General features: G+C 50.2%; 1 protein-coding gene across 2 annotated transcripts in view; it reads left to right on the forward strand.

Annotated features, from left to right (window-relative positions):
• Positions 1-12,749, forward strand: part of LOC140403637 (microsomal triglyceride transfer protein-like) — an 88,597-nt gene that overhangs the window by 26,129 nt on the left and 49,719 nt on the right. For both annotated transcript variants that reach the window (XM_072491783.1, XM_072491784.1), the window contains exon 7: positions 624-771. In XM_072491783.1, coding sequence (XP_072347884.1) covers positions 624-771 — 148 coding nt within the window. The remainder of the gene's footprint in view (positions 1-623; positions 772-12,749) is intronic.

A 12,749-nucleotide genomic window follows, 5' to 3' on the forward strand; every position in this document is an offset into this window, starting at 1 on the left:
AGCAGCAGCAGTTTGCGCGAGCAGAGAATGAGGTGCGGAAAATGCCGAAGATGAGGGGCGGTGTTCTCCGTCGGCTGGAGCCAAACGGGATTGGGTGGAGAATCGGTTGCTACACCGAAATGCCGATCCCGACCCTGGCGAATCCGACCCCGTTCCCTATTGGAATCGATCGTGTTCCGCGTGGCGCCCGTACCAGCCCCTCCACGGTCGCTGAATCGCTCCAGGTGCGGTGCCAGGTTTGTTGTGGTAGAACTCCGCCAATCCTGCCCCAACGTCAGCACGGACGGAGAATCCCGCTGACGGCTCTTTTGTTGATTATTTGTTGCTCGGATTTATAGAGCAGGGAAAACTCCGGGCCGGATATTGGAAAGTTTGTCCGTCTGTCAGAACATGGCGAATTGAGCAGCACCGCGAAATGTTGAGAGGCTGCTTGGGTTGCGAATCCTCAGGTTTGCAAACATGCCGTTTAGCGGCACGTTGCTATTTAATTCCCGGAATCTGTGTGTTTCGTGCCCCCCTTGTTCTGAATTCGGCCAAGTGCGTTGTTGTGCCCCATGTACTGACTGGGTGGAAAGTGCAGTTATTGGAAGTCATTCGATTGAAACGATTATTTCCCACCGTAGACAACACCTTCTCTACTTGACCTCAGAAGAAAGGTCCGTGGAAATTTCTGGGAAAAATCTTCAGGAAGCACTGGACAACCTTGGGGTCTACACCCCCTTCCCTCTGACTGGGAGCCTGGTGAAGGGGCCCTGCAAATTGTGCACACCCGTAAGTATCCACCGATCTAACATCGCAAGTTTGATGAGTGGATGCTGTATTTGTTTGCTAACTTTTTTTTACAGAACTGGCCTTAATTACATCTTGAACCATGGCCTGTGTGAGCTGATATTATTAATATCCACAATATCTGGCCACAATTGACATCAACGTGTATATATTGTTTCTTTGACATATTAACAGATCCCCCGGGGCTTTCTATGAATGTTCACAACCAATAGAAGGATAGTGTCGGGAAAAAAAGTGAAGTTAGATTCACTTAAGTGAAGTTAAGTGAAGTGAAGTTAACATTCTGACCAGAGCTTGATTGAATCAATGTAGACCTTTTTGATTTTTAAACCCGCTCTCGACGCGGCGATGAAAGAATGAGGAGGACAAGTGGCATTTTGTATGCTTTCTACCTCCCGCGCCAGGAGCGCAAGCGCACATTCCAGGCTGATACCTCAAGCGTAGCACTGAGGGAGCGCTGCACTGTCAACTGAGGCACCGTCTGTACCCGGTGGCACGAGGTGGATACAAAAGACATTACGTGGTGGATCCCTCAACGACACAAAGATAAATGATTTGGTCATTACCTCACTCCTGTTTGTAAGACTGTTAAGTGCTGTCTCATTTTTCTACATTTCAACAGGGGTTACACATCAACCATATGGCTGAGATTGTGAAAGGTGTTTCTTTTTTATTTGTGGGATGCGGGCTGTGCCAGCATTTATTGCCCAACCCTAAATTAACTGTGCGCCCATTTTAAGAGCCAACCACATTGCTCTGTGGACCTTGAGTCACATGTAGGTCAGACAGGGTAAGGACGGCAGATTTCCTTCCCTAAAGAACATGAGTGAACCAGATGGGTTTTTACGACCTTCGTATCTTGGCCATCATTCGACCATTTATTGAATTCAAATTCCACCAGCTGCTGTGGTGGGATTCGAAAGTTCCCAGAGTGTTACGCCTGGGCCCCTCGATTACTGGTCCAAATACCACTCCGCCGCCACCCCACCACCCCCATATATAGTAACGCCAATCCTTCTTTCAATGGACCCTTACGGTAAATAATTCTATAATTCTGCTTTTTAATAAGTGTTTACCTGAAAGTCAAGACCCTGCTCTACAATCCTTGGAAAACTCTTGTAATCCCTCCTACTGATTTTCCAAAAATTGCAAGTTCTCTTCCGCCTTTCATCTCAACGGGCAATTTACATACTGGGGGGAGGGAGGAGGGGGGGGGGTGCTTACTATCTGAAAATGTCGATTCTCCGCTGTGTAAAATCAGTGTGTGCCCAATAGTGCACTCTTGCCAAGGATGAAAGTTTCTGAGTGAATACTGAGTAGGGGGGAGTACAGAATCGAAACAGCCTTGGTCTCTCCACACTACTTGCCCTTGGGTTTTGTTTTCCCTTGCCAATGTATTTGTGCCAATTAAATTTTGAAAAGTCAGATGCAATCTTTGAATTAATTTGAAGCTTGCATTCTTGAATTCTTTGTCCGGCTTTTGAGATGAAGCTGTGATTAGAGCTTTGGTAGCATTTGTGAAGTGTTATAATTATGTTCTACAAAACAACAAACAACAAAGAACAAAGAAATGTACAGCACAGGAACAGGCCCTTCGGCCCTCCAAGCCCGTGCCGACCATGCTGCCCGACTAAACTACAATCTTCTACACTTCCGGGGTTCGTGTCCCTCTATTCCCATCCTATTCATGTATTTGTCAAGATGCCCCTTAAATGTCACTATCGTCCCTGCTTCCACCACCTCCTCCGGTAGCGAGTTCCAGGCACCCACTACCCTCTGCGTAAAAAACTTGCCTCGTACATCTACTCTAAACCTTGCCCCTCTCACCTTAAACCTATGCCCCCTAGTAATTGACCCCTCTACCCTGGGGAAAAGCCTCTGACTATCCACTCTGTCTATGCCCCTCATAATTTTGTATACCTCTATCAGGTCTCCCCTCAACCTCCTTCGTTCCAGTGAGAACAAACCGAGTTTATTCAACCGCTCCTCATAGCTAATGCCCTCCATACCAGGCAACATTCTGGTAAATCTCTTCTGCACCCTCTCTAAAGCCTCCACATCCTTCTGGTAGTGTGGCGACCAGAATTGAACACTATACTCCAAGTGTGGCCTAACTAAGGTTCTATACAGCTGCAACATGACTTGCCAATTCTTATACTCAATGCCCCGGCCAATGAAGGCAAGCATGCCGTATGCCTTCTTGACTACCTTCTGCACCTGTGTTGCCCCTTTCAATGACCTGTGGACCTGTACTCCTAGATCTCTTTGACTTTCAATACTCTTGAGGGTTCTACCATTCACTGTATATTCCCTACCTGCATTAGACCTTCCAAAATGCATTACCTCACATTTGTCCGGATTAAACTCCATCTGCCATCTCTCCGCCCAAGTCTCCAAACAATCTAAATCCTGCTGTATCCTCCGACAGTCCTCATCGCTATCCGCAATTCCACCAACCTTTGTGTCGTCTGCAAACTTACTAATCAGACCAGTTACATTTTCTTCCAAATCATTTATATATACTACAAAGAGCAAAGGTCCCAGCACTGATCCCTGTGGAACACCACTGGTCACAGCCCTCCAATGAGAAAAGAATCCTTCCATTGCTACTCTCTGCCTTCTATGGCCTAGCCAGTTCTGTATCCACCTTGCCAGCTCACCCCTGATCCCGTGTGACTTCACCTTTTGTACTAGTCTACCATGAGGGACCTTGTCAAAGGCCTTACTGAAGTCCATATAGACAACATCTACTGCCCTACCTGCATCAATCATCTTAGTGACCTCCTCGAAAAACTCTATCAAGTTAGTGAGACACGACCTCCCCTTCACAAAACCGTGCTGCCTCTCACTAATACGTCCATTTGCTTCCAAATGGGAGTAGATCCTGTCTCGAAGAATTCTCTCCAGTAATTTCCCTACCACTGAAGTAAGGCTCACCGGCCTGTAGTTCCCGGGATTATCCTTGCTACCCTTCTTAAACAGAGGAACAACATTGGCTATTCTCCAGTCCTCCGGGACATCCCCTGAAGACAGCGAGGATCCAAAGATTTCTGTCAAGGCCTCAGCAATTTCCTCTCCAGCCTCTTTCAGTATTCTGGGGTAGATCCCATCAGGCCCTGGGGACTTATCTACCTTAATATTTTTTAAGACACCCAACACCTCGTCTTTTTGGATCTCAATGTGACCCAGGCTATCTACACACCCTTCTCCAGACTCAACATCTACCAATTTCTTCTCTTTGGTGAATACTGATGCAAAGTATTCATTTAGTACCTCGCCCATTTCCTCTGGCTCCACACATAGATTCCCTTGCCTATCCTTCAGTGGGCCAACCCTTTCCCTGGCTACCCTCTTGCTTTTTATGTACGTGTAAAAAGCCTTGGGATTTTCCTTAACCCTATTTGCCAATGACTTTTCGTGACCCCTTCTAGCCCTCCTGACTCCTTGCTTAAGTTCCTTCCTACTTTCCTTATATTCCACGCAGGCTTCGTCTGTTCCCAGCCTTTTAGCCCTGACAAATGCCTCCTTTTACTTTTTGACGAGGCCTACAATATCTCTCGTCATCCAAGGTTCCCGAAAATTGCCGTATTTATCATTCTTCCTCACAGGAACATGCCGGTCCTGAATTCCTTTCAACTGCCACTTGAAAGCCTCCCACATGTCAGATGTTGATTTGCCCCCAAACATCCGCCCCCAATCTATGTTCTTCAGTTCCCGCCTAATATTGTTATAATTAGCCTTCCCCCAATTTAGCACATTCATCCTAGGACCACTCTTATCCTTGTCCACCAGTACTTTAAAACTTACTGAATTGTGGTCACTGTTACCGAAATGCTCCCCTACTGAAACATCTACCACCTGGCCGGGCTCATTCCCCAATACCAGGTCCAGTACCGCCCCTTCCCTAGTTGGACTGTCTACATATTGTTTTAAGAAGCCCTCCTGGATGCTCCTTACAAACTCCGCCCTGTCTCAAGCTCAACTAATATTCCTTTTTATAAGTGGCATTAGAGGTTCTAGCCCCATTGACATTTGCCTTGAAGTGCATCACCTGCTGCGTTACAAGGTGCAGACCTTGGGTTGGCAGAATCAGTGCGCCTAGTCCATTGGATGGAGCGTGATGACGACCCGCTCCATGATAGGCCCTGATGCTCCGCATCCACACCCTCAGCTCCCAGCCCAGCCCATCCCTCACACCCGTCTGACTGAGGACCAAGTCAGTTTGGAATGTTGGTGAGCAGGTGTTTGTTGTGCTATTTACAGTGGACGTGGCCTGCTGCCCTTCCTGCCCGGTGACCTCGATCCCCTTTGGCGGTCGTCCCCTGGAAGGACCGGGCCTGGATGGGCCTAGCTGCCTTCTGGGTGTCACAGGTGGTGTGGTGCCATCCTGTTCTGCCCGCTGAGCATCAGATGTGCCGGGGCAGGCGGGGGCGGATTCAGCGATGTTGCGTTGTTCCGTCACCAGCATGGGACCCCATCACCTCCTCCTCCCTCGGAGTGCCCAATGGCCCCTGGGCTACTCCGTGGGATGGGTGTGAGGCCAGAGCGTGCTCCGAGGGCCTCGCCGTCACCTGCCGCTGCCAGCCCTGGGGGCCTACTCTCGTGTCAATCAGGGTCTCCATGCTCGTGGACATGGAGCACAGAGACTGTGCCATGTCCCTCTGAGACTGTGCCATGTCCCTCTGAGACTGTGCCATGTCCCTCTGAGACTGTTCCATGTCCCTCTGAGACTGTGCCATGTCCCTCTGAGACTGTGCCATGTCCCTCTGAGACTGTGCCATGTCCCTCTGAGACTGTGCCATGTCCCTCTGAGACTGTGCCATGTCCCTCTGAGACTGTGCCATGTCCCTCTGAGACTGTGCCATGTCCCTCTGAGACTGTGCCATGTCCCTAGGAGACTGTGCCATGTCCCTCTGAGACTGTGCCATGTCCCTCTGAGACTGTGCCCTGTCCCTCTGAGACTGTGCCATGTCCCTCTGAGACTGTGCCATGTCCCTCTGAGACTGTGCCATGTCCCTCTGAGACTGTGCCATGTCCCTCGGAGACTGTGCCATGTCCCTCGGAGACTGTGCCATGTCCCTCGGAGACTGTGCCATGTCCCTCGGAGACTGTGCCATGTCCCTCGGAGACTGTGCCATGTCCCTCTGAGACTGTGCCCTGTCCCTCTGAGACTGTGCCATGTCCCTCTGAGACTGTGCCATGTCCCTCTGAGACTGTGCCATGTCCCTCTGAGACTGTGCCATGTCCCTCTGAGACTGTGCCATGTCCCTGTGGGAATGGGTCTGGCGCCAGGGGCACAAAGACTGGCCTGAGGGATTGCTGATCCTCACTCAGCGCTGCTAGATATTCTTAATGAGATGGGAGAAGTAGTGGCTCAAGTAGAAACCAATGGCTTACCGTACTTACTGGCATAAAAGTCAAAGTTTTGAAACCGATTCTTTGGGCAAAAAAAGTTCAAGGTAACGATAAAAATATGGCAATCACCGTGCTTGTGGCTCGCGCAGCCACCTGATTACCTCACACAAACACCTCTCGGCCTGAGCCACACTGACCCTGCAGCTTGTCCCAATCTCATCTTCATCATCCTAACGAGAGATGAGCCTCTTACTAAAGCTCCCCCGATATCTCAGCGGCGAACCGCGCTCTGGTGATCCAGCAGCGACGCAGGAAGATCCGAAAACTCCTGTTTTAAATCCTGCCCTCAGGCAGGAACACAGAGTGTGACAGCGAGCTGAGGAGGAGAGGAGGGGGGGGGGGGGGGGTCCATGGAAAGCCTGTCGCGGGGTGGGATGGGTGGAGGTGGGAGGGAGGGGGGGGTCATCATTTGCCTGAGGTATATGAAAAATTGACGATCCTTTGGCCAGAAAGTCAAGGTTCAGCTTTTACCACAAGATCGATTATTACTCCGGAATGTACGGTAGATCTAATCGCCAATACGGAGACATGTGACGGATTTTTACCACTTTTTGACAGCCTGTGGGAGTGGGCGGGAAACATGGCGTTGAAGCCGCCATTTTGTCACAAACGTGGTGCAAAAAAACTTGGAAGGGGGCGTCTCACGATGTAACGCTGGTGGGGTGGGAACAAAAGTTGAAATGAACCCACCCCACCCCACCCAACGCAACCCCCTCCAGCTCAATCATGACCCCCCCCCCCCCCCCCCCCACCGAGTGATGCACTGGCCTGAGCTCCTCCGGCAAGTCTGACCACCAGGCTCGCTCCATGAACAATCAGTCGTAATTCATGCCAACGTGCCCTTATACTGACATGAAAGGATTATCTAACGGTGCCCCCGGTGTTGAACATTGGGATTCCTGTTACTTCATGGGCTGGGAGGGGGGGGGAGGAAACGTCAATTGTGGTGAGACCTCCCGCTGACGTAAAACGTGATTGAGGCCTCCCGAGATTTTCCGCTCCCGTCACCAAATCCATCCAAGAGAATGGGAGCAGAAAATCCTGGCCATGGTTACAAGGTGACCAAAGTTGGGAATGACATATTCCAGGGTGTACCACATTTTGAAGAGATAGGCAGACTGGTAAAAGAGGGTGAGCAGAGGGTAAAGAAGGATGACATAGGAACAGGAGTAGGGCCATTCAGCCCCTCGAACCTGGTCTGCCATTCAGTGAGACCATGGCTGATCTGCAACCTAACTCCATAGATTTAGATTTAATGTCACAATCAAGTATTGTTCTGCGTACAGTCCAGAAAGGTCGTTCCAGGAATGAAAAAACATAGGACATACATATATGCACAATGTAAATACATAGACACGGGCATCGGGTGAAGTATACGTTGTGCAGTACTATTCAGAAGATGCGAAGAGAGATCAGTTCAGTCCATAAGAGGGTCATTCAGGAGTCTGGGGGGTGATTCTCCCATCCTGCGGCAGAGTGTCCCCCCTACAGGGGGCCAGCACAGCGCTGGAGTGGTTCGCACCGCTCCAGCTGCCGATCCCGGCACGAACTGTGCGCCGCGGGGTCCGCTTATGCGCAGTGGCACCGACACCAAAGTGCGCATGCGTAGTGACCTCCTTCAACGCGCCGGCTCCAACGCGACATGGCGCAGGACGACAGGGGCCGGCGTGTGGGAAAGGAGGCCCCCAGCCAGAGAGGCCGGCCCGCCGATCGGTGGGCCCCGATCACGGGCCAGGCCACATTGGAGCCCCCCCCCCCCCCCCACCCCGGGGTTGGACCCCCCCTCCTCCGCCACAGGCCGCCACCCGACCCTTCAACGCCGAGGTCCCGCCCGCTCAGAGCAGGTTAGAACGGCGCCGGCGGGACTGGCTTTTTTTTTTACGGCCACTCGGCCCGTCCGGCAGGAGAATCGCGGGGGTACCTCATAGAGCGGCCCCCGACTGGCGCCCGGCCGACCACGCCGGCCCCAATGGCGCCGATTCTCTGCTCTGCGGAGAATCGTGTCCTGGCAACGGGGCGGCGTGGCGCGATTCGCGCGGCCCGCCGGCGATTCTCCGACCCAGCGCGGGGTCGGAGAATCCCGTCCCAGGTAACAAGAGGGAAAGAATCTGTTTTCGAACCTGTTAGTGCGTGTTCTCAGACTTTTGTATCTTCAGCCCGATGGAAGAGGTTGAAAGAGAGAATATAATAATCTTTATTGGTGTCACAAGTTGGCTTACATTAGCACTGCAATGAAGTTACTGTGAAATTCCCGTACCAGCCTCCCCGAACAGGCGCCGGAATGTGGCGACGAGGGGCTTTTCACAGTAACTTCATTTGAAGCCTACTTGTGACAATAAGCGATTTTCATTTCATTTTCATTTTTCAAAATCCCCTAGTCGCCACACTCCGGCACCTGTTCGGGTACACAGAGGGAGAACTCAGAATGTCCAATTCACCTAACAAGCACGTCTTTAGGGACTTGTGGGTGGAAACCGGGGCACCCGGAGGAATAACCCTGGTCCCTAGTGCTGTGATGCAGCAGTGCTCACCACTAAAGGAGCAGAGATCAGAGCTCAGGCTGCGGTTATATACAGTCTCCACCAGTGGAATAGAGAAGATAATTGAACCTACCGCATTCTTGCTTAATGCCGGTACAGAGTTAGGTGGGGAAGTAAACTGTGAGCAGGGTGGAGCGAGGCTGCCATGGGATACAGGCTGGATAAACAAGTGGGACAAGTCGGTGGGAAATGGTCTACAGCGTGGGGAAATGTGGGAAAATATCCACATCGGGAGGAAAACATAGCCAGATTTCTTTTTTTTGCAAGTTGAGCGACCATTTTTCAGTTGATATGGAGAGAGTATCTGGGTGTCCTTGTACACGCACCGCAGATAGTTAATGTGCTGGCAGAAGAAGCAATTAGAAAGGAAAATAGTGTGTTTGTCTTTTTTGCAGGTTGCTAAGAATAAGGAGGTCTTGCTGCAATTCTGTAGAGCTTTGATGAGGCCACCCGGGGAGTTCAGAGAGCATCTTTGGTCTCCTTGTTGAAAGAAAGATACACTTGCCTTCCAAAGGGCAAAGATCACTCGATTAATTACCAGGAGGAAAGGGTTGACCTGCGACGAAAGATCGAATAGAACAAGCTGATGTGTCCTTTGCCGTCTTGAAGAGTGAACAGTGGCCTAATTGAAATGCATAAAATTCGTAGAGGGTTTGGCAGAGTAGATGTTGAAGGGCCTTCTAGCTTGACAGGAGGATTGAGAACCCGGGCCTTTCGTTTCAGGTTACAGGACAGGCTATTTAGGACTGAGGCCAGGGGAACGCGGAGGATTACGAGGGCTTGGAATTTTCTACAACAGCAACCTTTATTTGATTGGCACCTTTAAAACATTGCCAATCCCGCCAAGCTGCTTCACCAGCGCATTGATAGTGAGCCACGCAAGGAGGTACAAGGGCAGATGGTCAGAGGGTTTTCATAAGGGTCTTTGAGGATAAAACAGAGATAGAAAGGCAGACACTGGTGTCCTCGTGCATCAGTCGCTGAAAGTAAGCACGCAGGTACAGCAGGCAGCAACGAAGGCAAATGGTATGTTTACCTACATGGCGAGAGGATTTGAGTACAGGAATTGGGATGTTTTACTGAAATTGTGTAGGATTTGGTGAGGCCACACCTGGAGTATTGATGCACTATCAATTACGACAAGACGAGAGTAGAGAGTAATCGAGGCTTTATTACGCAGAGATGTGGAGCCTCCCGCAACTGCTGCTGAAATGGCTGCAGCTCGGAGAGCACACACATTTATACTCCACCTACTGGGCGGAGCCAGCAGGCAGGGATCTACCCCCGTACCTGTAGTACAGGGGCCTTACCGCAATACCCTCGTGTGCAGTATATACAATACAACAGTGGTGACTACCACAAGCATTGTGTGCAGTTTTGGTGTCCTTATCTGAGGAAGGATGTTCTTGCTATGGAGGGAGTGCAGCGAAGGTTTACCAGGCTGATTCCTGGGATGGCGGGACTGGCGTATGAGGAGACACTTGAGTTGGTTGGGATTATATTCTTTGGAGTTTAGAAGAATGAGAGGGGATCTCATAGAAACTTAAATTTCTAACAGGATTAGACAGGGTAGATTCAGAAAGAATGTTCCCAATGGTGGGGGTGTCCAGAACTAGGGGTCATAGTCTGAGGATAAGGGGTAAACCTTTTAGGACTGAGGTGAGGAGAAATTTCTCCACCCAGAGAGTGGTGACTCTGTGGAATTCACTCCCACAGAAAGTAGCTGAGGCCAAAACGTTGTGTATTTTCTTTAAATATTTCTTTACATTTTTCCAATGAAAGTGCAATTTAGCGTGACCAATCCACCTACCCAGCACACCTTTGGGTTGTGGGGTGTGACCCACGCAGACACGGGGAGATGTGCAAACTCCACACGGACAGTGACCCAGGGCCGGGATTGAACGCGGGTCCTCGGTGCCGTGAGGCAGCAGTGCTAACCACTGCACCATCCTGCCACCCCTACGTTGTGTAATTTCAAGAAGGGATTAGATATAGCTCTTGGGGCTAAAGGGGTGAAGGGATATGGGAGGGAAGGTGGGATCAGGGTATTGCACTTGATGATCAGCCATGATCATAATGAATGGTGGAGCAGACTCGAAGGGCCGAATGGCCTCCTACTTTTATCTATGTATGCTTCTCTGTATAAGGGAAGCATGCATGACTTCAGAATAATGGGTGCGATTCAGCTTGAGGAAATGCCTGGGAATGGGAATCCCCGCTCACCTCCCCTCTACTTGGCAAGACTCCCCCCCCCCCCCCCCACCCCGGGTCCAATCCTTGGCAGTGCCAATCTGGCCACCCTGACACCCTGGCAATGTCCGATTGGCCCTGCCCTGTCCCCAGCCACCCGGGGATCTCCAATGGCCTAGGAGACACCCCAGGTGCTGTTATGCCTGCTCCATGTTCGTGAATGCCGAGTGCTGGATGATTGCAGCGAGGGGGAGATCCAGATGGTTTCAGGCGGTCTGAGCCGGGCGACTCACGATCGGCCCGGCGCCTGTCATGAAGCCCGATTTGGAGCTTGCGCGCGATTCATTCATTGCCCCCGGATCCATGCCGGGCACAACGGGGTTGATGAATTGTGCCCAACCTCTTTGAATCCTGGTCCAATTCATTCCCAGCTTTAACCTTTCACCTGTACACTGGGAGACCTTGACCTCCTATGTGCAGTGTCACAGGAAATGGGTAAACGTGTGGCTGCGAGTATGTGTGTGTGCATTTTTGCATGTTTGTGTGTGTGCATTTTTGCATGTTTGTGTGTGTGCATTTTTGCATGTTTGTGTGTGTGCATTTTTGCATGTTTGTGTGTGTGCATTTTTGCATGTTTGTGTGTGTGCATTTTTGCATGTTTGTGTGTGTGCATTTTTGAGTGTGTGTATGTGTGTTTTTACAATTGTGTGTGTGCAATTGTTTGTACATGTGCATTTTTGTGTAAATGTGTGTGTACCTGCTTTTGTCTATGTATGTGCGTGTTTGTGTATCAGTGCATGTGTGTGTTTTTGAATTTTCGTGCGTTTTTGAGTTTTCGCGTGTTTTTGAATTTTTGCATGTTTCTGTGTGTGTACGTTTGTGTGTGTGCATGCTTTTATGTATGTGTCTGTTTTTGTGTGTTTGTGCGTCTGTGTGTGTGAGTGTGTGTATGTGTGTGTGAGCGTGTGTGAGCGTGTGTGTGAGAGCGTGTGTGAGCGTGTGTGTGTGTGTGCCTATTCATAACCTTGGGATGTCCTAAAATGCTTAACCATCTGATGAGTGATCAGCTGTTGTATTGTATGATGCTTTGCAGCAGCCAGTTTGCAAGTTCAGGTCCCACAATCGCAATGTGATAACGAGCAGATAGTCAGTTACTGTGTTGCTGATTCAAGGATCCACATTGGCCAGATATATCCCCCCCCCTTCTTCAGGATCTTCTACGTTGGCCTGAGATGGCAAACTGGGTTTAGCCTCACATCAGAAGGAGGGCACGGACCTCCGGTGGAGCAGCAACAGTTTCGGCAAGGGGGCACTTGAACCTACAGCCTTCTGCCTCAGGCAGGCGCGCTCCAGAATGACGCCTCGCCAACTGCGCCTAGTCCTTCCCCGCAGTGTCAAATCTGACCACAATGGCTTGGATGGCGAAATTCAGTCGGGCAGAAATTATTCACTTGGTGTTTGTGTAATGAGATATCAGCATTGTGAACAGCTACGGCAGGGAATATCTTTAAGACTTGGCATGTGGGAATGTTACTCTGGGCCTTGCTCGCTCCTTCTTTATATGTTCGTTCAGTTCAAAGTTCTGAGATTCATTTCAAGTCCAATCGTGTTTTGGCTTCTTCTGCCATGTGTTTGCAACTAAAGTCCCAGCGACTCGTTTAATATTTTGTAGAGAGCCTATTTAAGCTTTCACAGCCTGATCTGCTTTATTATTATTACAGGGGTAAGATTTCCCTTTTTGATCTCATTATTAAATGATTAAAAAAATAAGGGGGGGGGCAGCAGGTGCACCTTTACCTCCAAGACACTCGCATA

The sequence above is a fragment of the Scyliorhinus torazame genome, chromosome 28 (assembly GCF_047496885.1).
Source record: "Scyliorhinus torazame isolate Kashiwa2021f chromosome 28, sScyTor2.1, whole genome shotgun sequence".
NCBI lineage: Eukaryota > Metazoa > Chordata > Chondrichthyes > Carcharhiniformes > Scyliorhinidae > Scyliorhinus > Scyliorhinus torazame.